At 48.6% G+C, this 25,106-nt stretch overlaps 7 protein-coding genes across 7 annotated transcripts; 4 read left to right on the top strand and 3 right to left on the bottom strand.

Moving 5' to 3' along the window:
• Positions 1-1,277: 1,277 nt before the first annotated feature.
• GIQ15_04832 (Ap4A phosphorylase II) lies at positions 1,278-2,484 on the top strand (the record flags this gene model as incomplete). Its single annotated transcript, XM_033552249.1, has 2 exons — positions 1,278-1,436; positions 1,525-2,484. 2 exons carry the CDS (start codon positions 1,278-1,280, stop codon positions 2,482-2,484), a joined length of 1,119 nt encoding a protein of 372 aa, XP_033405979.1.
• Positions 2,485-3,036: 552 nt separating this feature from the next.
• GIQ15_04831 (uncharacterized protein) lies at positions 3,037-4,404 on the bottom strand (the record flags this gene model as incomplete). The annotated part of the gene is made up of 1 exon (XM_033552248.1): positions 3,037-4,404. One exon carries the CDS (start codon positions 4,402-4,404, stop codon positions 3,037-3,039), a length of 1,368 nt encoding a protein of 455 aa, XP_033405978.1.
• A 3,169-nt stretch (positions 4,405-7,573) lies between these two features.
• Positions 7,574-8,968, bottom strand: GIQ15_04830 (uncharacterized protein; the record flags this gene model as incomplete). Its single annotated transcript, XM_033552247.1, has 1 exon — positions 7,574-8,968. The coding sequence occupies one exon, from the start codon at positions 8,966-8,968 to the stop codon at positions 7,574-7,576; it is 1,395 nt and encodes a 464-aa protein (XP_033405977.1).
• A 1,531-nt stretch (positions 8,969-10,499) lies between these two features.
• On the top strand, positions 10,500-12,684 carry GIQ15_04829 (E3 ubiquitin-protein ligase synoviolin-A; the record flags this gene model as incomplete). The annotated part of the gene is made up of 2 exons (XM_033552246.1): positions 10,500-10,854; positions 10,916-12,684. The coding sequence occupies 2 exons, from the start codon at positions 10,500-10,502 to the stop codon at positions 12,682-12,684; spliced, it is 2,124 nt and encodes a 707-aa protein (XP_033405976.1).
• Positions 12,685-14,054: 1,370 nt separating this feature from the next.
• On the top strand, positions 14,055-15,361 carry GIQ15_04828 (uncharacterized protein; the record flags this gene model as incomplete). The annotated part of the gene is made up of 2 exons (XM_033552245.1): positions 14,055-14,171; positions 14,231-15,361. The coding sequence occupies 2 exons, from the start codon at positions 14,055-14,057 to the stop codon at positions 15,359-15,361; spliced, it is 1,248 nt and encodes a 415-aa protein (XP_033405975.1).
• A 645-nt stretch (positions 15,362-16,006) lies between these two features.
• Positions 16,007-18,098, top strand: GIQ15_04827 (uncharacterized protein; the record flags this gene model as incomplete). Its single annotated transcript, XM_033552244.1, has 2 exons — positions 16,007-17,487; positions 17,567-18,098. 2 exons carry the CDS (start codon positions 16,007-16,009, stop codon positions 18,096-18,098), a joined length of 2,013 nt encoding a protein of 670 aa, XP_033405974.1.
• Positions 18,099-21,550: 3,452 nt separating this feature from the next.
• GIQ15_04826 (valine-tRNA ligase) lies at positions 21,551-24,926 on the bottom strand (the record flags this gene model as incomplete). Its single annotated transcript, XM_033552243.1, has 4 exons — positions 21,551-22,554; positions 22,631-24,640; positions 24,719-24,823; positions 24,896-24,926. 4 exons carry the CDS (start codon positions 24,924-24,926, stop codon positions 21,551-21,553), a joined length of 3,150 nt encoding a protein of 1,049 aa, XP_033405973.1.
• Positions 24,927-25,106: the final 180 nt, after the last annotated feature.

Genomic DNA, 25,106 nt, shown 5'->3' with positions numbered 1-25,106 from the left:
TCCGTAGCTTCCACCTCCACCTCATCGTATTGCTTGTAATATAAAGATGATATGGGATAGACACGAGGGACTAAGGGTGTCTTAGACATGGGTACAACAAACTCCAGGCTATGGGTGTCCATGCATGCTCTGCGAGGAGCCGCCTCCAATGATATCTCAACCCCTATGAAAAGCCAACCACCTCTGAAACAGGTAAACTTGGGCGGGAAACGAGCATGGAGGGTGTCTTACGACAACAGCTATCGGAAACTTCTGCACAAAGTATGCAAGTGTCTTCCTTTCATTAACTTCCTCCGCCACCCCTACCTGCCATCCTTCGAAGGCCACGCGAAGCAAGCATCCTCCGTCCGCAGATGTATCCAACCTTGATTGTCCATGAGGTAGTATCTCGCTGATGACAGTACGCAAAGTATATGCTTTGGCGAGGACACGACGTCCAACCCGTTGATTACAATGCAATATCTGCATTCGAGCTAAGCCACCACCCAGGAAGTTGTCCGAATCGTCGGTACCTAGTTTGTTACACGCAGGCATCCACATGCAATCCTCGCGGACATGAACATCTTATCTTTCTTCGTAATATGATGGATTTCCCTCCGATGTCGAATATGTAGGGTCTTGCACTTGGTGTAACCACATAAAAATAAACCAAACCGGCAGAGGCGTCCCCTTGCTGGTTTCACGAGGCGAGCGGTGCCTGAGAGCAAATCGAGCATTTTCCAAGATGGGCAGAACTTGCTTGAGGTGTCTCTAGTGACACCCTCGTGATGATATAGGTGTCCGGTGGCTGTCTTGCCTAGGTATGTTGCAGTGGCCGGCCCCGTTCTCACGGAAAACTGATGCCTATGCGTGGCCCTTTTTGAAATCTCCGCTGGGGTCATCGACTCTTTCGGCCAGACGAATCAATCAATCTCATCTTCTGGGTATATCGATGCCTGAGTGCCTGTAAGGCAGAACAATCGAAGCATCATCCGTGGGTGAAGTTAGGACAACGCTCTGAGGATACTGTAGCAAATATCCAACAAAAAGGCCGTATTATTGAATCATAGGTAGATAATTCAACAAACAGACGCCTTAGAGCTGGCCTGGATTTATATCTCAGGCACGAAACGGCGCGTTGGTGGTGGTTTATATATTTGTTGACATCGTTGACGTCAGGCCGGAGGTTGCGGAGTTGCAGGTGAAACGTCTTCGCAGCGACACTAAACAGCTGATGACGGAGATCGACTTGCGTTTACCAGCGTTAGTATTTGTCAAACAGGCATAATATAATAACCATGGGGACCAAGGCAGAGCCTCGAAATGAAAATATGCTATTCGGCCTCTCTGAACATCTCGCCTCGCTGGTTGGGCGACGATTTACAACTGCAAAGAAGGCCGGGTCGCTGGTCTTCTCGCAAACAGAGGTGACTTCGCTGCGTTCGTCCAGTGTTCCCGTAAGATCGATCGTTTTCTCTCTCTAGAGATGGCTATACGAGGCTACTCTACCCAATATCATACCTGAGTACTGACAATGACCAATAGTTCCAACTCAGATACTGTCCAGCGCTGGCAGTCAAGCCGACCAACAACACCCCTCCACAGCCCACCAGTACGAGCAGCGAGGATGCGAAACCAAAGCCGAAGATAGACCCCTTTGAAAACCCGCATACCGACCTCCTAATCGCCCAGATACCGGCATCCAGCCCGAGCCATATCCTTGTTCTAAACAAGTTCCCCGTCATACCAAACCATTTCATTCTTGCAACGAAGGACTTCAAGCCGCAGACACATCTGCTGGAGGCAAACGATCTCCATGCAGCATTTACATGCCTAAAGGAGTGGGAAAAGCCGGCTGATGAGCAGGGTGGGAGAGAAGATACGCAGGCTGTAAAGCAGCAGAAGCGTCTCTTTGCCTTCTTCAATTCTGGAGAGCATAGTGGTGCAAGCCAACCCCATCGTCATCTACAGTTCCTACCTGTAGAGGACATGCGTCAAGTTGATGATGCCGCGAACTGGGCGCCCCTGATTGACGCAGAGGATCATATCGAGAATAGCGAGGGATTGGAGGTACCTGAGCAGCAGAAATTGCCATTCGTTACCTATACAGCCGCGATGCCCTCCAACCCAACCCCGGAAGAGTTACATCGGGCATACTTGTCCCTGTATGCAATGGCTGTGACCTCTGCCGCTCAACATTCGGAGTCGTTGTTGAGTAACATCTCCGCCTCGAGAGCGCTAGGAACCCATGGTGAAGCCGCTATTAGCTATAACCTAGCCATGACGACCTCAAAAATGATGATTTGTCCACGCAGAAGTGAGCATGCCTGGATTCCACTAGAGCCTGCACTTGAAGGTGGCCTCGTTGATGAAGGGTTGGTAAAACTCAATGGGACGATACTGGCGGGAACGTTGATGGTTAAAGCTGAAGCGGAGTGGAACGCCCTTAAACAGCAGCCTTCGATGCTAGAAAAGATTCTCAGTACCGTTGGAATTCCGGCTTAAAGCTGCGGATATTTTGATCATTTAAACGCATCTGTCCATTTCTGGATATACACTTCCCCAGCATATACCATCCTCGATTCTTCGTGGCATATAGATATGTTTGCATGCAAGCTGAATACGAGTATCAGCTCTATGAACCAGGTAGAGAAGCGAATTACGATATTACGCTACTTTCCAAGAATATCGATAATCGATACATATATATTAATCTATTTACAGTGTGTCTATCTCTATCAGTTTCTATCAGACTTCTAGGGAGCTAAAGGAAGCAAGGTGTGCCCAAGCTGGAGCGCCTAGTTAAAGGCCGTCGCTTGGGCGTATGCTTGGGTGCGTTGGATCTCAGCCCATTTCTTTTTACATGTCGCATTTCCAAAGTGGTAAGAACCTCCATTCCTCCAAATATACTCTCCAACTTGCTTCCAGGAGATTTTCGGGGGTAGCCTTCTTTCTCCTGGGGCTATAACGGAGAGAGGTTCAGAAAATCGGGCTACGGCTTCACAGAGGAGTCTCAGCTGTTCAAACGGTTATAAGTTAGCATTTATGTCCCATTGTTTATTGCTGGACATTTCCAGTTTGAGGTGGTATACTCACGTCACTCTCTTGCCAGCCTGGCTTCCTTACTCGAAGCTCTTTTCTTTTTGTCAAGCTTCGAAAACGGCCTCGCAGGGTAGACTCTGCTACTGTGAACTTTCCCTTTGCCTTAATCTCCTTATAGGACATCCCTGAGAGCTTGCACTCTATCAGAAATGCATCTCTCTCGTCATTGCGCTGGCAGGATGAGCGGCATCCTCTCCGCTTGACCCGATCTTCGTTGGCACCGTCACTGAGTGCAAATTGACCATCTATATCCGCGCCTGCGCTGGAACCACCTCGAGATTGCCCTTCTCCCACAGTATCCAGGTCCAGATCTTCGAGATACATATTGCTTTCGCTGGCGACCAAGGACCCAGGGTTGGTCGATGTTAGTGGTAGGTCTGGTGTCGCCGCACTTGATAGTGCCGAAGAAAAGGGGGACCCGGGGCTGCAGTAAAAACCATAATCGGGACTGTGACCCTCGTTATGCGTTTCCCATTGTGAATTTTGGTGCTGAGTCGGTACGCTGGCCATATTTGAGCAAGAAATGTCCGTCCATGAGTGAGACTGGGTATCAAGGTAGTGGATGGCTGAATAAGGTATGCCTTGGGGATAGTATGGGTAATATCCGTCACCATTTCTCTCCATCCATCCGGTGATGTTTAAGGATTCGAGATATCCTGGAACTAGAGGTTCGGTGTCTGCATCACTCCTTTCGAGCTCGCCTATAGTTGTAGCAGGGAAAGTTATGCTGCTGGTACCAGATGTCACCTGCCATTCGAAATGAGGGCGAGCACCCCCGTTGCCGGGGTTCGGCTGTATACCATCGCAAGCTGAAGTTGGTAGCCAGTTTCGCCGTGATGTTTCTTGGCCAGACTGTTTCCTCTGCACCGTCGCTGGGGGAACCCTGCGCTGTGGCCATGATGTACCTGGGAATGCAACAAGTTCATACTGACTTGCATGCAATGTTGATCCTTGTTCATTTGTGGTCGCCTTCATTTGAGTGGCGGCATTGGCGTGGTTAAGCTTCCAGCTCTCCTTCAATATGCCTGCCTCCCTCTGAGATAAACATCTATTTTCAGGATGGGGCGTGCCCTTGAGCTCTTCCTGTTGTAGTGGGCAATGGGAACTCATCGTCTGCTGCTCTGTTTGATTTTCGTTTGACTCTGATAAGGTGCCACTCTTTGACGTGGAAGCAGCTCTGTCCTTTGCTTCATTTAACTGGTATGGCATGCTGGTCGAATTGGATGGATGGCTAAAGACTAAGGTCTCTTCACGAGCATCGGCATGGCTAAGGTTGTTCAAGGGTGGTATGCCGGTGCGTTTAATCTGCCGCCTGGAGTCCATCTAGGAATCTCTGAGTTTTTCCGGGAGGTTTAATAATTTGACCAGCAAAATTAATCTCTACCCTAGAGATTCAGATAGATTCCACCACACCGTTGCACACCAGGATCCAGATCTTGAGGCACGATGCAGCTAGGAAATTTCCGACCGGTATTTGCCCGCTTTTCTTTTTGTCTTTCTCAAATTGTTTCACTTCGGGTAGATTAGAGGAGCGGTGAGGTCAATCGCAAGAGCTGATGGGGGATTTCTTTATATCGCGGGAAAGGTAAACGAATATATTTTGGCAGCACCGACGGTGGTGATGGCGGCGGTGATATTCTCTGTGTGCCCAGGGATTTATGTTGTATGATGTTGTATAAACCTAATGATGCTCGGTGAAGCTTGTACCTGGCATTGGAATTCACGATTCACCATAATTTGAATGAGCTATGCATCTAGAAACGACAACGGTACCTGCGGTACTTAAAGACTTCTCAGGGCTGAAGAACCCGCTGCTATGGGAGGCTATTTCAGCCATGCGAGCGCCGGGTTCTGATTTTGAGGTGTGGAAATTTTTTTTCCTACCGCACTCCTATCATCTCGTCACCCGTTCAAACGATCGACTTGGTAAGGCAGGGCCATCTTCCAATGACCTCCCTAGCAGGGCTCTCTAGACTTGAGATTAGACATAAACTCTTCAGGTCTGTCAGCAGCCTGCAGTTCTAGATCCATTCTTTCCACGTCTGCCGCATGACTGAACATTGCTTTTATCCATGCGTTGCGCTAAGAAACCAGGCGGATCCCGCAGCATGTGTGGGTGGGAGATGAGTGGGATGTCGACTATGTTTCTCGCAGACTGCAGCGCTACATGCCTTCCGCCGGGGCAACTTGGTTGCATATCCTAGATGCCGGGTGCAGCTCACTCATGTCATTCGGTTCAAACCGTGTATCGGACACATGCAGGTCATGGTAACTAGCCAGATTCATTTCCCATGCTTTCTTTTCCTTTCTCGTTGCCCTTTTCTTTTCCAATGATATGTCTCCTTTCCCTAGTCCAGCCGAGAGATAATGTTCTGACGAATTTTAGGTTTCATCTGGGGTTGGATTCCCTTTCCTTTTTCCCATGGTGGAGTTTGCTCCTCATTCTGACCATGGCTTAGTACGTTATGTGCCACGTAGTTTTCGTGGATGCATCCAGCATTTGGGGGGATATATCATGGCCCGCAGGAGCCGAACGGTGTGGTGTCTGACCGATATTTAGTGTGAAGGTCGAAAGTAAACGAGCCATGAGTCTTTTGTTTCAAAAGATGCATATCTCTAACATTTTCAGCTCTATAGAGTCCTGCGGGTCGGAAATTTATTTCATTTGACCTGAGACTGAGCGATCATGGGGAGATCGGAGGGTTTCAAAAATCGCAGCCTGGTGCATTCTTTGTTTGCAGTGCAGAATGGCTTCTACCGTTTCTCATTATTCATCTTGTGAGAATGGCGGTGCGATCTATCAATGAGTACACCGACAATTTATGCTCCGTTTCCTTTGCATAGACATATGGCCGACTTCGATTTCGCCAGTTTAAACCGTATATAATAACATTCGCGAGCCGTCTTCCTTCCAGGAATGTCGACGGAGGATAGTGCGGGATGATGTAGGAGATCGTCGGCTTCGAGGGCCTAAGAGAGGTCGAAGGGGGCTTGCTCGGACATAGTTTGAGTGCCCCTCGGCCGGGGTATCAATCTCGAACTTGGTTGGTATACGAGATCTACCAGACGAAGTGGCCGGTTTACGGCCTCTTCCGGCTTGTTATACCACTGGCAACAGACCTCATCTCTGTTCCCCGCCCTATGGATTCGTCTGCTCTCCTTCCTGACTTTTTATTTTTTCTTTTTTTCAACTTCATAACCGAACCAGCTCTCGTCGGGATGGAAATTTTCATGCACGCACCCTCATCACACCCGTGGTTGGTGGTGGGAATGGGGCCTGGCTAACTCCGTACATCTTGCCTTGTCGCTAACGTCATGCATGGATCCGTGTTTCTTCTTGTAGAAAATTCTTCGCTGCTTCAGTGCATGACGGCTGCAGGATGTGGGCACAGATTGGACGTTGATGTCGGTATATTTGCTTTTCTCCTTCATTCACTTTTCTTCAGCGCTAGGGCCCCTGCACCAGATAAGGGTTGTTTAGATTTCGGACATGGGGACATATCCCCGGGAGGCGCCGCAGAGACTAATGTAGGCCCTGCCAACTGGTAAGCGCTAACATAGGGTTCATGGGGGCCGATTCATGGATCGACTGGCATTCTCTGCGTGTTGTGTGCTGGTCGACCATGGCCAGCCGGCCATGTAGGGTGTGCATACAGAGTAGCTGCACATACAGTACCAATCTTATGCCATATTTCGAGCCCACCACGTTGTCCAAATACGTGGTTGGATCTACTCCGTACATCCGCCCTGACCCAATACGTCGAAGATGCAAAATTCTTAGTCGGGAACCAAATGATCTCCCCCTGGGTTTTCTAAGTCGATATTAGGAAAAAAAATGGTCTGCCGGAGTTGTCCGTGGATATGTATGGTGTCGATATTGCAAGTCACGATCAAGAGATATAATCCAAAAATAAACACAAAGTAAACATGCTTTGCTTCATTCCATCCGTTTTCATTAACGGATGACCTTCCAAAAATAGGTTCCGTAAATACAATAGTGTAGGTTCCCGCACAGCGGCTCGCGAACGTTGAGTCAGGTCAGCCCTATGCCGTCATTCTGGATGAAATCTCTAAAATTCATTCCAATTTCGAATCTACCTACAGAGATGTGAGGGATACGAGGCTGCATGATCTGCATGAAAATAGGCTTGTTGAATAGAATATTCTTCCATCCTTCTCTGCAGCACACTCAATCTGGAAATTCAAGTCTGTTAGCCTAATCGAGTAAGTAGAAACGCCACAATCCAGGGACACCGGCCCATAGGCTGTTCGGACTAAGGGCCTGCCATAGATAGCTCAATCAAACAACTCCGTATCCTGGTAATCACAAAACTGATAAACTAAACATTATGTCGAGGGCGAGTAGATAAGTCAGGGATACCACGAACGGAGCATCCCCAAGGTCCTATCTGCCGTTTCAGAAATTATTTATATCGCCATATCGCCGAGCTGACGTGAAGGATGGGGAGGGTAGAAGCTTCTAGCAATGATATCAACGCCGAAGTCTTGAGTCCCAGTGCTGCCTGAGCCCGATAATTAAACCACTGACAAGGAGTAATGCATTGAAGCTGGCGAGGATATAGAAGGGAGATTGTGGCGCGAGCTTATCAAACATGAGTCCGCCAACCTTGGTAAGAATGAGTATACCAGCACCTCCCCAAAGGGAATACATGCCAGCTATCGAACCCTTGATGTGAACGAAGCTCTGTGGCGAAGTAGGGGGACGTATATCGCCGGATAGTAAGGGGGAGCATTCGTTTGTAGTTTCAATTATCCGTTGTCCGTTGGAATCCACTGCTCCTGGGTTGACTCGCTCATTTGGTGTGTCATCGTGGCTTTCCTGCTCTGTGTTACCTGCAGCCGGGAGAATACCATTAATACCATTACTCAAGATAGCCAGACTGCAGACTATGGCGGCAATCTGGCTGATGCCAATAAACGCCATGTCGAGAAATATGGCTGCATTCCCCTGTGGGCCGTTGATTTGAGGACTTGGTAGCAATCCCAGCATGATATAAGCCAGAGACCCTAAAAGCGCGCCCGCTAATAAGGGGAAATTATACATGCGCGACTTATCGGATAAGTAGCCAAACAAGGGTGCGCATAGTAAGGCCACTAGCTGCGACACGCCAGTCAAGATTGACGCAACAACATAGGCTCGGGGGCAGGATTGTTTGATATCGCCCGGGTTCTCACTGAAGGGTCGAGTCCCAGCAGACGTATCACCTTCATGACAGAGGCCGAAATGTCGATAGTATTGATTCACGTAGAGTGGGATAAATAGGGAGATGCCGACGGAGGACGACCGCGCTACAAATCCACCAATGTAGGCTAGCCCGATATTATAGTTTGTCACTCCCGCTTTCAAGGCAGTGGTAAACTGGGTTAGATAAGACCGCGAAGAGGAGCCAACAGGTTTCCCTGTATTCATTATGGTTTGCTCCTCGCTGTGTGGATTGTCGGCTTTCTGAAGGAAGCCAAGCAGAGACTTGAAAGATTTCCCTTCATCCCCTCGAAGACCACGTAATCCGAAAAAACATACAACGGAAACAACAAGTGCTACAAGGCCAACAATATAAAAGCTGAGCCTGATAGCTTGCACGGGCGAATACCCAGCCTTCTGAAAACGTACTGGCAGAGGTAAGAAAACCAGAAGGGCGATCAGAGCTCCGCAGCCTGTCAGCATGCCGACGTACCCGGCCAGTCGGGGTGCAGAGCCTCTTGAGCGTAGTTGCTTTGTTTCTCGATGGGATTGGCCATTGCTAGGCAAATCAGAGGTGGTGTTGGTGGTATTGGGCACGCCATTCTGAGGTTCGGCAATACCGGGAACCGGACATTTGGTGATATCTTGATTAGCAGTGATAGCCGGAAGTAGTGCTGTCACCATTGTTGCCACTGCAGAGCCACCCAGACAGAACAGAAGCCTTCCAAGCAAGAGCTGAGGATAGACATTTTTGGCTTGCACAAAGAGTACTAATGATATAGCAATGATAAAATAGCCGATGGTCGAGACCTACTATCAAGTTAGGATGATACATTCAACACCAAGCAAATGTAGTCAAAGGGGTTAAGCCTTACATATCTTGCTCCAACACGATCTGATATCAACCCCCACACGGGACAAGCAACGAGAGCGAGTAACTCGTCTGCGAACCCCAAGGTCCCAACAGCGTCACCATGACCGTGTTCGAGACGGATCAAGTCAGTAACGACAAAGGACACCGCTGAATTCATAAACACTAAGAAAGCGATGGAGAACGGGCAAACCGCGAGCAGGTAGGTTGCCGTCTGCAACCTGCTTCGGGAGATCATCATTCCACCGCACCACGAGAGTGCATTTCTCAGTAACTAGACACGCTCAATATATTATCTCCATGTAAATGGATATTCGTATTACAGAGACTTTGTGCAGTAATTGATGGGTTCTTTGTAGCTTGTTGACCGCATGAAGTGAGCTGAAAGATGAGAAACCGCGTCCTTATCTGATCAAAGCTGATTAATATGGCATGCTGAGTCAGCATCTGATTATCGGATTGCGATAAGTGTCCACATCGAGCATTCAGCAACAGCTTCAAGGGCCAGTTGGCGAGATGCAGCAGATGCAACACCGCATTTTGGCCTGCCACAGTGGACGCGCGATTGAAAGGAGCACTTAGAATGTTCTTTTGTCTTGGAGCAAAGCTATCTCTGCCATGAGCTACTGAGGCATCCTTGTAACCTTAGCTGCTACACCTCCATCTTCGGGTGTTGCGTGGTTGTTTTGTTATTTGCGATTCAGTTATATAACCATCCACAATGAGGTTGGCTGCTTATACCGGGGTATGTTTGATTTCACGGAATCGCGAGCTATATGTCAATCATCACTGACAACATTGAAAGGCTTCTGTAGTCCTGGCTGCGGGGGTGGCCTTCAGGGCACTCCATCAACGCTCGAACTTTTATTCCGCCGCTGTGTTTCTTTCCCAAAATAATGCGAATGTTATGGTAAGGCCTCGACCTGGATTGATGTTAAAATCAAAAAAAAAAGGAGATTCATATCACGATTGAAGGAGTTGCAGGATGCTGACAAGATCACCTCAATATAGATTCTCATAAATCTATGCCTCCTCATAGCCGGTTATGCCCTATTCGGTCTCCAGAGATTACTTTACGGCCGCCTGCGTCAGATAGAAACCGAACAGCTATATGAGAAGGCGTGGTTCGCAGTTACAGAAACATGCCTTGCTATGACAATATTTCGAGGGGAGGTGGGAGCCTGGTTCGTGATAATGTTTGTTTGCTTGCTGGCGGGCAAGGTCTGGGGATGGATAGGTGAGGGCAGGGTAGAGATTCTGGAGCAACAGCCGCCGGCCAATCCCCGCCTGTTCCACACACGACTGGCCGTGTCGTTGATCATCTCAGTATTGTTCAATTCGCAAATGCTTGAATACGCCATCAGAACGGTCCTACGCCAGGCCCGCCCAGATATGATGGTAATGTTTGGCTTTGAGTTTGCCGTCCTTACAATACTTTCCACTTCAACAATGGCTAGATACGCCCTTTCTTTAGTCGAGATATACATCACTCGACAGCAGAAGCGGGCTAAATTGTTGGAACGACGAGCGGAGATTCGTGCAGAAAGAGAACAGATGATCCGTCAACGGGCTGCCTTGGGGGCGGCCACTCCAAGTGTAGAAAATCTGCCGACCGAGGACGATATAGACGAAATGGAGCTTGACGTTTCCGGGTGGGAGGAGAAGGGTCGATGGGTGTTCTATCTCGACCTTATAACTGGTAAGCAATAAAAGATTTCTGCCCAGATTTTGCTTCAAAATACTAATTCTGCATCTCAAAGACTTCCTAAAATTAGTGGTGTACCTCTCCTTCTTCGCAATCCTGTTCACCTTTTACGGACTCCCGATCCATATCCTCAGAGATGTCGTCATGACGATGAGGTCCTTTGCCAAACGTATTATCGACTTCATTCGATATCGGAACGCTACCCGGGATATGAACCAGAGATATCCAGATGCCACTGCGGAGGAGATCGCGAGGGAGGACGTCTGTATCATATGTCGTGAGGAGATGCAACCATGGGTACCGGCCCCGGCAGCAAACAACGCAGCTACCCCTGTCCGGCCGGCGAGACCCATTCCAGAAAGATTACGGGCTAAGAAGTTGCCGTGTGGCCACTTACTTCATTTTGCCTGCTTACGAAGCTGGTTAGAGCGGCAGCAAAATTGCCCGACTTGTCGACAACCAGTTGCAACGGGAGCCCGAGGAAATATTAGGCCTTTTGTAGGGCGTGGTGTGGCTGCGGGCGGACAGAGAGGCGGAGACCAGCAACAAGGTGCTAATGACGCAGGTGGTGCAGGCGGCGAGAACAGAGGCCGGATGTGGTTTCTTAACTTTGGCCCTCTCCGCATCGGATTTGGGGCTGGCCGTGGTGATATGTTACAGAATGTCGACTTGGCTCAAGGCCAGGGCCAGGGCCAGGCCGCACAGGCACCGGCTGCAAATCAAAACCCGCCTGCGGGACAAGCGCCACGAACAAGCTTTGGATTCGGAACCGGCCGTCCCCCTGCCCCAGCAGCCACACCTGTACTTACTCCCGGCGCCGATTTTAATCACCGTGATGTTCAACAGATCGTTTACCAGCTCGAGCAGCAGGTGAGCCAAGAGATAAACAACCTTATGAACACAGCGGATCAACTACAGATCATACGGACTTTACATAACGAATTAGCCCGGCTTCGTGGACCGCCAGCCAACCCACCCAATAACATAGGGGCTGGCTCTGGACCGTCAACAGCCCAGCCAAACACCCCTCAGACACAGCCTCTCACGGGACGGGCTTTTCCGTCTGGGACATCGGCTATAACCACGGTAACCCAGCGCTACGTTGCGTCAAACCCTCAATATAACTCGATACCCTCTGGCGATTCACGCTTACCTGAAGGGCTTACCATTCCCCAAGGATGGACGCTAGTACCCATGTATCGCCTTCAACAAGCTGGCCAATCAGGAGATCTGCATAATGCCACAACACCCAACGCAGGTGCAAGCGGCGCAGGTGCCTTGTCGCCCTCATCCACGTCTCCTCAGCCGCCATCTTCAAGTCTTTCTCCCCTTCTCAGCCCCAATCCCACCACACCCACGCCAACAACGCAACCATCCTCCCAACAACAGGAGAACAACATAACCGGTGTCAGGCCCTCAAGTTCGCCAGATTTCTTGAGGCCTAATACGACCTATCGGCCCCCAACCGTATCCACTACGCAGGACCCTTCCCCTGGCGCAGCTACCTCAACAGCTGCCACAAATGTATTACAACAGCAGCAGCAAAGTTCACCCTCTAGGGCTTCTCCGCTTCAGGAAACGTCTGAAGAGACTAGGCCACTCTTCAACAGATTTTCGGCACCGAAGTCCCTTGAAGAAGACGAGGATGAGGATGACGATGAGGAGGATGACGAAGAAGACGAAGAAGAGGAAGACGAAGACGGAGAGGAAGGTGAATATGATGACGGCGGCGCTGAGTCAAATGGTCATACCATATCTGGCTCCTCACCAACTAAAGGGAAGGGTCGAGCTGTTACAGTTGAAGACGAGGCAGATTCTGAATGACCAACTTGAGATAGAAATTCCCCCTGATGCAATTCTAAACTTGTATTTATTTTTGGTAGCAACTATATCCCGTATCTTTACCCTTTTGTCCTTCCTCTCTTCAGAAAGTACCCTTTATCGTTATGTAAGGCTACTTAGTCACTTATCCAGGTCGGTCCAAATATACAAAGATAATGGAGCTGGAGCACAGTTATATACCTCATCGCGATCAAGCACGACTATCGGACTCTTAGAGTATCCGATGGTGCTAGTACAATGTTGCACCACCTCCTGAGACGAAACATGTCAAGATGCGTCATCGGTGGAGAGCTTACGAATAAAAAATATGGAGAGCGGCAAGGGGGTGTCTCCATAACTACATCACATATATTGACGTCCAAGCAGATATTCGCAGTGATCATAGCCGTTTATCGATGATTGTCGCCGGTTAAACCTCTTCACGTTGCACACACAAGCCCGTAGACAAGTAAACACATCATTATCTATAGAAACTTCGAAGCTGGGCTTTTGATATCCAAAGTGGAGCGCTCCTTGGCCCCCCCTTGTTATTGCGGGTACCCGGCCCCACAGTACTTATTTCAACCACCAACAACTTCACGGCGAGCATCGAGGGCGAAAATCCTGGTTTGTCATGCATCCCAAGTGTCCACATAAACATCTACTCCGTACCTGTACATGGATACATAATCCGCATCTTGCTTGATAATCTTAGTCGATTTCATCCAGGGGACTAGGTTCTCTGCCTGCTCGTTCGTTGCAACATACGAAGTCATGCCGTCAGCATTGAGAGTTACGGGATGATGGTGGAGGGATGGCGTTGGGATCAGCCCGGCCGCGAATACACTGCCTGAACTTCAAAGGAGTCCCTTCTGATACGTCCTTCACCTGACGATAAACCCCTTACCGTCGTCCAACAACTGTTGGTGCGTATGGAGTGCTCCGTATGTAACGCGTTTTGGATGAAGCTTAAGACTCGCTCGGCCATCTAAACGGCCTTTAACCGCCATCCGGATGACAATTTTACTGGATGATCCACAGGCCAGCGTATGCCAATCCATATGCTTGGATATTCTCCGTGGACCCATCCATACTTTCCGCTTGATCGCTATGGGGGCCAGGAACCCAGCGTCTTGCTCTGGTTCTCTTCCTTTAATATGTGGCATTCGCCCCCTACCAGGTTTACCATCCACCCGCTCTCTCAATGGGACATTTCTTTCTTATGAAGCACCATTGATGATAGGGACAGGTTATCCCCATCGTCTTTTCCTTACTCGTGCCTCTATGCTTATCTAGGACTGAGAAGCGGGCTTTTTGGGTCATTGTGTTTTGTCTCTTGCATAGCATTGCCTGCTTATTTTAACCGAACGAAGATGGGCTTTCTACTCCCAAAGGCAGGGGTCCGGAGGCCAATTGTTGCCCTGGTTTTCATTGTCATTTTCATCATGGGCGGCCAACGACTCTTTCCGTCAATACCACGGCGCATACAGGTAAACACATTCACCTTGCTTCCGAAATAGCCGTATAGATAATAACATATCCATGGCAGCAACAATTTTATGGACCGCCAGGGTACTCCTCGTCTCAAGGACAGCCTTCCCTTGTTGCAGAAGATGCAGTGATTCTCTCCAACTTTACAGCCGGAACTCCCAAGCCTCCCGGATCGAACTACACAAGAACCCTTGTCGTCCCCCGATTATCGAAAGAAAAGGTCGACTGGATCGACGAACGATTTTCGGACATCAACCAGGAGATATATGTCGTTGACGACCTGCATTCGCTTCCCAAAACTCCAAAGAATAAAGGTCGTGAAGCCATGGTATATCTAACATACCTAATCGACAACTACGACAATTTGCCAGACATCATACTATTCATGCACTCGCATAAACTTGCGTGGCACAACGAAGAGCCGTTAAACTACGATGCGAATGAGATGATAAAGAGGCTAAGCAATGAGCGAGTCATGAGAGACGGGTTTATGAACTTGCGGTGCAATTGGGCTCCCGGGTGTCCTGACTGGTTACATCCCAAATCCACCGAGGAAGACCCCGAAAAGCCAGAACAGCCGATAGTTGCAAACGGATGGAGGGAAATATTCCCCTCACAGCCGGTTCCAGAGATTCTCGGCGGACAATGCTGTGCACAGTTTGCAATCTCTCGTGAAAGAGTGTTGGCTGTCCCCAAGTCACACTTTGTCTACTACCGCGACTGGCTCCTTCGCACCAAGCTAGACGATTTCTACTCTGGCCGTGTCTGGGAATATCTCTGGCACGTTATATTTACTGGGCAGAATGTCTACTGCCCGGCCGAGCGGGCATGCTTCTGTGACGGATACGGCCTATGCTTTAAAGACGATGAGCCATACCTCGAGTTTAAGAAGCTGGGCTCCGTGCTCTTTGGACTCAGACAAGAATTATCAAACTGGCACAAGAAGGCCAACGCGATCAAGAAGGCGAGAAAAGAGCGGAACTTTGCGGCCCTTCTAGAGCTAGAAGTTCCCGCTAAGGGGAGGAATACAGAATTAGAGCTAGAGATCGAGCAGAAGAACGTCGTGTACGGGGGTATAAGAGAGAAGGCGTTCAAAGGGGGCAGGATCCCCGTGTACGTGCCTGGGTTGCCGGCCGGCCTTGGAAAGAAGGCGACGGGTTTTGAGCTGACCGCTCTCCTTCGCATATAGAGAAGGGATACCATATCGCCATGGCCATGTACATATTATATATATATCAGCTATCCAACTTCTCACTTGTTCAACCTGTTCAACTTGTTCAACCTGTTCACCTTTGTTCAACCTGTTCACCTTTGTTCAACCTTGACCTTTATAGATGACGTAATGCAACACGTGATTTTCAAAATCAGCTAGCGTGACGCCACAATTTACATAATTTGCCTCGAAGACAAAAACCTCAAACATCGCGCGTTTTCCTCCAGCGACCAAACACGACAAACAAACCGCCAGCAAAGCACTTTCTATACATCTGCAGTGTAGATCCGCGGTATACAGCTTCGATAGCGCGCGGGAATAGCTGTTGGGTAGTAGTGTCTACTCGGCCTGGTTGAATGGATTTTTTAGGGATATAGGGAAAGACAGGTATGTCCGGCTGAAAATGCGTCATCGCGACCATGGTATGATGTACCAAGAACTATGGCTATAGCAGCAGTATAATATACCCGGAAGACGCTATTACCCCTTATGAATTCTTGACATCACAAACAGCTGTCTTTCCCTGTTCAAGAGCTGATTCGTCCAATAGGTGAAAAAATCAATTGGAGTATAACCTCCGGAAAGTGACATCTATTGTTCCGTTTGCTCTCCCTAGACGTGATGGCATCTGGCTCGCAGCAGAATACCAACAATGACTTTGTGGACCATACGCAACAGCCTCAGGTTCAGCAACAGCATCACATTGACGGGGGTACATCTCATTCAAGCAATAGCAACGTCGGTGTCTCGCCAGAGTACACTACTGATAATCATCTTGCTGGACTTGTTCAAGCTGCAACTGCGGCTGCTGGACAGGACGTTGGGTGGGCGCAGAACGATGACAGTGACATGATGGCGGCTGGTCATGGCCGGGCGATCCAGAGCCACCTGGATAGTTATGGCGTTGGCATGCACCTGGATGACAATGGTTTTGCGACGACTAGCCAAACCGGCCATCCGTTTGGTGGTATACCTACCAGCGGAGACTCCGCAGTAGGCGTAGACAGATCAATGAGTGCATCAAATTCAACGGGCAGTGCGACAACGCGGAAACGAAAGCGGAACCAGTCCAATGTTGACCCAGCCATGACTTCAGCCACGGCGCGGTTCAGATTTGGGGATGGAGATGAAAGTCTTCACACCCAGGAAGTGACGGTTACCCAAGCTCCTTCTGAAAATGATGGAAGCTCTTTGGATATCCGAGAGATGCCGCCTCAAAGAGTAATATCCGATGCTCGTGCAGCGGGTGTCCATTCTGCCGTTGCCCTCTTCAGACAGCCATCTGCGACGAGCAAGAAAGCTACGCGCCCGCCGATGTCGAAGATGTTTGCTTCCTTGGAATTATCACCGGAGAATTTTCTTCACCTTCAAGCTGCTGCAAAGGCATATATGCTTGATGAAAATCACCCTGAACGACGTGACTGCGTCGGTCAGAGAGGACGGGGGGACACCGAGATGGTAAAGCTACGATTGTGGAACTGTGTTGGCGATTTTCTTGAGCGGGAAGGAAATGGGTTACGATTTTTTGGAGAAAATGCTGTGAACGAGGGCGTAGGCCCAAGGGAGATGATATGGCCTAGGGATGATCAGAAAATCATTTCACTCGTCATTCCTCTCCTTAGACGTATGGTTACCAACGAACGACAGCGCCAATATGCCATCGAAACACGGAAAGGAGGCAACACTGAGGATAAGGAGAAACGAAATTCAGCAACTGTGTCGGACACCATACCCGAAAGCGTGCAGCGATATCACCAGCCACCTCCTAACAACAACACCGAGCTTGGGATGTTAGGTTTAATAAGGACTGAATACCCTACCTACCCAACGGATTGGGACTCTGTCGCACGCTCATATGATACGTATAACCAGGGTTACCGTTTGGATAACCTTGGATCGATTTCCGGCTTGTCTCAGCAAGATTGGTGGGGACTAGTTGCAACAGTCGACTGCCATTATCAGCTTGACCATGGTGGAGATGCGACACTGTGTACGGATAGCTGCCAGGAGTGCACCGTTAACCACATAATGTCGTCTGAGTCCATGTCCGAAATAAACTTTCGAATAAGCGGCGAAGAAGACATTGCTGCGCGCAATTATTTGTAGGTTTCCAATCTATCCTTGCCAAAGAAAATTATGTGATATGTTTGATGCTAACTGAGCTCTTTCGCTGTTATATAGCGCAAGTGGTATAACCCGTGATGTAACCCGCATAGTGAAAAGCCATCTTCTGGAGCATCCGAACATCCAACAAAATAACGGCGACGCCCACCAACATCATCCTCAATTTCCAACATCAGCGCCGATGATCCAGCAACCCGACCACCAGCAACCCGACCACCAGGTACAGATACAGCAGGAACTAGAGCAACAGCCACAACATCACCAAGTGCCTGACTCTCTGCCCGTGACAGTATCGATCAATATTATACAAGATCAAGAACACAAACGGATATATCCTCGTTTCCAGGTCACCGCTAACCAGTGCGCTGATCTACCTACCTTGCTTAACACCATCCGTCAATACTACCATGGGCAAACTAACAACCAGGCCCCACAGACTATGCGCGTTAGAGCATGGTTGGATGATGGGCTTCAGCCAATACTTAACGATACGCAGTGGCTGGCTGCGTTAGTCATGGCCAGCGAAATAGAGTGGATGGATGACGAGTTGAAGGTCATCGTGGATAAATTTGAAGGTATCTCCGTATAGGTGATGAGCACAACAGCTGTTAATAGTAGTAATTGGTTTCATGACAATTCAAGTGTATTGTAAAAAGGGCAAGAAAAATAAAGCATTCTATCTAACTAACTAGTCGTGGATCTACATACTCGGCTTTGTGAGATATCAGGATTTATGTCCCCGAAAAAAGGGTTCCAGTCCTGCCTTCCACTCAGTCTCTTCTGGCCTCGTTTTTAAACTTGCGGATGTCGCTCATGGTACGCTGGATATAAATTTCACAATCTCGCATGAGCCTCTCTTGCTTCTCTAGCATACCTCGCTTGGCCGACAGTTGTCTTTTCTTCTCTATCACCTTATTCTTTGCGTGATCCCTCCGTTCTTGCTGATCTCCTGTAAAAATCGTGCTGAGATATCCCGGTGTCGAATCCAACGTATCTATGATTTCGTTGTAATGTTCAATACCTTTCTTCAGATTCGTTAATTCGCTCCGCAACTTGTCTATCTTTTGCTTCCCTTTGAGTCTGTCGTTCTTCTGTTGCGCTAGCCTATCAATCATCATTTGCAATAACTTCGCCCACTCCCCTCGCCGCCTCTCAGCAGTTATATCCCAGAAGGATTTACCTCTACCAGCGGCCCCCTGGGGAGTGGGTGCTGCTTGGTAGGTCCGTTTATTAGGGGAGTATCTGAGGTCATATTTCCGCCGAGTGTTAGGGTTAGATAGAGTCGAGTACGCTTCTAGAACCTAAACGCTCAGCTAGTTAGATCGGCGCTCGACTCTGGAGCGACCAAGTAGTTAGGGAGCCCACCAGCTGGAATTCAGTTGTTGCGTTAGGATTTGAGCGGTTCTTGTCTGGGTGTTTGGCCAGCGCAAGGCGCTTGTAGTTGGACTTGATAGTGTCGAGATCCGCGGCCTGTGAGACTTCGAGGGTCGCATAGTAATCGGGGCTGGGTTTAACGGAAGCCATAGTAGCAGTATAATCGACTTTGTGTCCAGGTTAAAATGTTTGCAGTATGAGAGATCTTCATAGCAGCAATATATTGCGGGCATCTGCCCATTCTTGTTCACAGGTCGTAGAGTGCTGCTGGGCTTCACGTTCAACAGAGCGTTAGCCATGTAAGTTGGACTCACTCCCATATTGGCCAGAAGATGTAGTGAAAGCAAGAGAATCAATGTCCTATCCATCAAAGGCCAATATAGACCGGATAGATAAGTCATTGTGCATTCTGGGGTATCTCGGCCTCCCCACGACATACGTAGTATGCCCTTCATCCCAGCAAGTATTTTTCTAAGTACCGGTATGAAGTCGTTTCTATGCCTTCGTCTATTCCGAACTTGCCGCCGTTGTTGCACACAAGGGATGTGATGATTAGCTACGATATAAAAGGGGCGCCTAGGAGTGACTTGGGGGTTTGTCACCAGTCAAAGACATTTCTATTACAACTGCTCATGCAACATCACGATATGGGCTGCAGGATATCTCAAGTATACCATAGAAACAGAGGTTGTCACCCCCATACCAGTGTACAACAGGTGAATAGTACAGCCTTGCGCTCCCCACAAACAGCAACGTCAACCGTTTGCTAGAGTTGCATTGCTTGAGCCTTACTACCATGCATGCATGCATGTACTACGCCCGGTAGAAGTGGCCCTTCTCGTGTCCAGCAGCCCCGATACTCTGTGACTCTAACTGGACCGCTTCCTCTATATTGGAACATGCCAAATTATATGTCACAGAAGAAAACAACAGGGGATGATCATAGAAGCGACACCACTACGAATTGAACACGGGCACGCTGTTCCATTCCTAGCATGGATGAGGCAAATGATACTAGGTGTCCGGTACCTACTGGGCGTACATTTCAAATAGGGCCGGAGTATGTTTAACTACCTACAACCATGAGGTTTATGTTCTGGTATTAAGGTCACAAGGCCTTTGAGCGCACCATGAAGACGTACTTTGTACACCAGATCTGCCTCCATGAGGAATGGGAGTAGGTATATTGCCTTCTCTTACCCCTATATCTAATACTTTTCTACTTCATTCAAATACTCTCCGGAGGTAGAAGTCTAGATGAGACAACAATCACTCGTGCTTTAACAATGGCGCATATCAACTCGTTGATATACTTCGACCAGGAGCCACGGATTCAAGTTCAGCCTCTGCAGCTACAAATCGATACTAGCTATCAACTTGAAACAATGTACATGCCCAGTTCTGGGGAAGCTATACATTTTGTTTACAGTGAGCTTGGAGAACAATTGACCCCCTACCAAGAGAGGCTATCGAGCCGGATAGGTCCTTGTCTAGTCTGCAAGGCATTAAATGATGGAAATAAAGGCAGGTATATTTACGAAGGTCACATTCATGTGTTATCTGACATAACACATATCAGAGACGGTGGTAAATATTGATATTCAGCCCCCGTTACCTTAAATCCTAAGGATTCTAAAATGGATGATATGGATAACAAATTCCGTGTATAGAATTGGTCCCCGTGTACTGCGCGAGACATATCCAGCTCCTGTCTACGGAAGGCATTGTTCCAGGAAACCTGCCTCATCCATCGATAATCAATGGGATAGGGGCGATCAATGGCATTCAATTCGTACCAACGCCAACTATAGCCGTCCACGACTACATAGTACCAAACAACGGACCGCTGATGAAGCAACATCGTCCGTCCGCGAGTTTCCATCCTATCTCCTCAACGACAAGGAAGAAGAGACAGGCAAAGTGTGCCCAAACACAGTATCAGTCTGCCTCTCCATCTAAGACAGAAAGAAAAACACAAACGCACACGAAAAACAAGGAAACGCAGACACAGAATCGCTCAGACTCAGCTCAGCATGCGCTACCCGTATCTTTCTCGAGAGCATCTACGTTGACACAGAATGAAACGCCAGTATCATCATCTAAAGCCGAAGTCATTACCTTGCCCCCGCGGGCTCCCTCGACTTCAGCTAAAGGTCGGAGCCCTCAGGAGTCACAAGAGTATATGTATGATAACCCTGAAAGGGCTGGTTCTGTGCGTAAGGAGGCGCTCAAGACTGGAAGACCAGAATCGATCCTCTCCTGTACCACTGACAGTACAAAGCTTGGTATAATCCCGCCTCATAAGCTTGCTGTTCCCTGCAGACCTGCTCGCAAACCGGATGGGAATTAACCCCCTTCAGCAAGAACTGGTTATCATACCACTAGAAAGAGTACGAAGAAGGGCTGGTTGAGATTTTGGAGAGTTTGATTTATACAAGCCCTAAGTTTGTCATTCGTTGAGCAATATAGAAGTCGGTCGGTAAAGCTACTACTATTGTTAGATATGATTTAATTGACCCTGAGAACTTTTAAATGCTTTCGAGAGCTACAGGGACTATCATGCATTAGTACCCCTATGAAATTATTTAAAATCAAGTTTGAATTTCAAAGTTTAATATAAATTGGGAGCTAGGCGATAGACGCCCACGGAGTAAACTACCCGTCTACTTAAATTTTCAGTTTCTCTAACTCAGAAATCTGCTCTTCAAGACGTGCCGCCTCGCCCTGGGCATCCAACAGCTTCTTTTCTTCAAGTTCTCTGACCTCGGGCTTAGCCTTTTCTCTCCACTGAGCAGCATTCATGATAGCCTGCTGTTTCTTGATCGTATCTTGGATCTTCAGGAGGTTAGCTTTGGCCTTTTCCTCCTGCTCTAGGCGGACTTCGTCAGACACCTGGAGATATACAGCGGCTTGGGCGCCGACAGGTGAAACAACACAGCCTGGTGGAGGTGTACGGTTATCGGCATCGAGCAGGGTCAATTCGCCAATATTTTTGCCGCTCAAAGATTTGATGCTGGCAAGTTCTTCGGAGATAGTCTTGTGGCTTGTTGCGTCATATGCTTGAACGATGACATCTCCCTTAGTCTTCACATCGTATTCAGCGAGGATACTTCGAATCGCCTTTGACGTATTGAGAATGAGTTCATAGGCGGTTTCTGCGGCGGGGTCGTCGAACGAAGAGTTATAGTCTGGGTAGGCGGCCTTCATGATGGAGATGGTTTCATCATTAGGCCGTCTGGGGAGGCGCTGCCAGAGCTCTTCAGTTACGAAAGGCATAACTGGATGGACAAGAGTCAAAGCGCCCTCTAGAGAGGTATAAAGAGTTTCCTTAGCTGACTGCTGGACAGCGGGGTCGGCATCTGCTTGCAACAGAGTCTTGGAATTTTCGATGAAAACATCGCAAAGTTGGCTGTACCAGTACTGGTAAATAGTGTTGGCCGCGACAGAGAACTCACGGTTCTCCAAAGCCTCGTTGGTTGCCTTTGCAGCCTGGTTGAACTTATGCAAGATCCATCTCTCGGAAAGGGACTCCTTGCCAGTCTTAGTAGGCGCTGCTTGGGGTTTGAAGTCGTCTCCCAGTTTGCCTAGAACGAATTTGGTGGCCTGGTAAATTTTATTGCAGAACCTTCTATAGCCGTAGATCACCTGAATGTCGAAATTGATATCACCACCTTATGAGAAACAGAGAGTTAGCAAATGGCCCATTATTTCGTTCCGAGTTATGGGACAAAATATATATTAACTTACCACCTGTACTGTACGCAAGCAACGAGAATCGTAGCGCATCGGCACCACACTCTGGGATGCCTTTAGGGAAAGCCTTTTTCTGGAATTTCGTTGCGATTGCAACTTCCTTCTCCGCAAGGTTACCTTCTAGCAGCTTATCGTGCAACTTTTGTAGGGAGATGCCGTTCATGACATCGATGGGGTCAACAACGTTACCAAGAGACTTGGACATTTTCCTGCCTTCGGAATCTCTGATGAGCGAGTGGCAGTATACTTCTTTGAATGGGACTTGACCAGTCATCTTGATTCCAAGCATGATCATGCGAGCAACCCAGAAGAAGAGAATATCCCATCCAGTTTCCAAGATGGAGACAGGGTAAAGATTTTCGAAGTCATGGGTCTTCTTAGGCCAGCCAAGAGTAGAATATGGCCATTGACCAGAAGAGAACCAAGTGTCCAACACATCGGGGTCTCTCTTTAGCACGAATTTCTTTCCTGGGAATTTCGCGTCGGCTTTAGCCTTTGCTTCCTCCTCAGTGCGGCCAGTTACCCAGAGGTTGCCGTCGGAATCATCGCCCTTTTCGCCTTCAATCTCGACGAAGTAAGCGGGAGCTTGATGGCCCCACCACAGCTGTCTCGACAAGCACCAGTCATTGAGATTGTACATCCATCGGTAGTAACTCTTCTCTGCGCTCTCTGGGCGGATGATAATTTCTCCACTTTCGACGGCCTTGATAGCAGGCTTCACGAGCTCGCTCATCTTCATCCACCATTGCGGCTTCATGATGGGCTCGATAACATCACCCGATTTGAGACACTGTGGAACCTTCATTGGGTTGTTCTCCCATTTCACATACAGTCCTTTTTCCTTTAGTTTCTCAATAACTTGATAACGGGCATCGAAACGCTTCACTCCGGCGAAGGGGCCAGCGTTTTCGTTGAAAGTACCGTCATCGTTCATGATCGAAATGAACTCAAGGTTGTTTTCCTTTCCACGAATATAATCATTAAAGTCGTGTGCAGGAGTGATCTTGACAGCACCAGTACCGAATTCAGGGTCAACCTTATCATCTGCGAAGATTGGTAGCAACCTGTCGACAAAGGGGTGCTTAACCTTCATTCCGATAAACTTCTGATATCGTTTGTCATCAGGATGGACAGCTACACCAGTATCACCAAGCATGGTTTCTGGACGAGTAGTCGCAACTTCAATCTTCTCATCCGTGCCATCGACTTCATACAAAAAGTGAGTCAGAACACCGAATTCAACCTTCCTCGAATAGCCAGGGACATCTAGCAAAGTTCGACCTTCAAGGTCACGGTTTTCCACCTCAAGATTGGACAGGGATGTATTCATAGCAACACACCAGTTCACAAGGCGGTTTCCACGATAGATAGTTCCTTCTTCATGGAGGCGGACGAAGGTCTCAGTAACGGCAGCAGAAAGGTTTTCGTCCATAGTGAAGGCCTCTCTGGACCAGTCGAAAGAACCGCCCAACCTCCGAAGGGAGGCGGTAATGCTGTCGTGGTACTTGTGTGTCCACTCCCAGATTTTGCCCACCATAGCTTCTCTTCCAAGATCGTGCCTCGATTTCTTTTCCGTCTTCCATAGAATCTTCTCTACAACGCTCTGTGTGGAGATACCAGCATGGTCGTATCCTGGAAGATACAGTACGGTCTTTCCCTTCATTCGTTGCCATCGGATCATGGTATCCTGAAGAGCCTTCGTCAAAGCATGACCAATGTGGAGAGCTCCCGTAACATTTGGTGGTGGAATTGGAATGACGAAGTATCCGGCCTCTTTTACTTTCCCGTCAGGGCCAAACTCGGGTTTGAACAAGTCCCGCTCCTCCCACCATTTGTATCTGCCGGCTTCGATTACTTTGGGGTCGTAGGCGTCGGTGGTCTTGTCTTTCTCTATCTTGGGCTTCTTCTCCGTAGTTTTGGCTGGCGCAGGGGCTGTGGTCGCCTTCTTTGCAGCCTTTTCGGCGAATTTCTTTAGTTTTTCGGCCTTTTTTCGCTCCCTCTCAACTATATCGAATTTTTCTGTTAGATATCGACTTCGAGGTATAGGATGTGTCACCGGTTAAAAGGAAATGGACAACCTACGTTCTTTTTCCGACTTGACCTTTCCACCTTGCGCTTCTGCTCCGGCGTTTCCAGCATCTGGGACTGGGTTGGCTACCCCGCCAGTGGACGATTCGGCCGGGGCGTCTAAGATTGATGGCAGAGAATGTTAGATTAACGGCGTTCCCAACGGCGCGGAGATAACTTTCGATCACATACCGGAAGATTGGGCTGTAGCAAGGGAAGCCATGTTTACAAATTGAGGACGAATGTAAATTCCCCTCCGCGCCGAGCGCGTTGCGAATCGTCGGAGTATCGTGATTTACGGTTTGCCCGTAAACTGTGGGAAAAATAGAGGGGAAAGGAGTGAGTAATTAGGCGAACAAGGGTTTGGACCGGCGAACGGCACCTTTTAAAAGGAGAAATTCGC

Source organism: Arthroderma uncinatum (assembly GCF_011692745.1).
Source record: "Arthroderma uncinatum strain CBS 119779 chromosome Unknown scaffold3, whole genome shotgun sequence".
Classification (NCBI taxonomy): Eukaryota; Fungi; Ascomycota; class Eurotiomycetes; order Onygenales; family Arthrodermataceae; genus Arthroderma; species Arthroderma uncinatum.
Note: the sequence above shows the minus strand (reverse complement) of the source record. Positions and strands in the feature narration are given on the sequence as shown.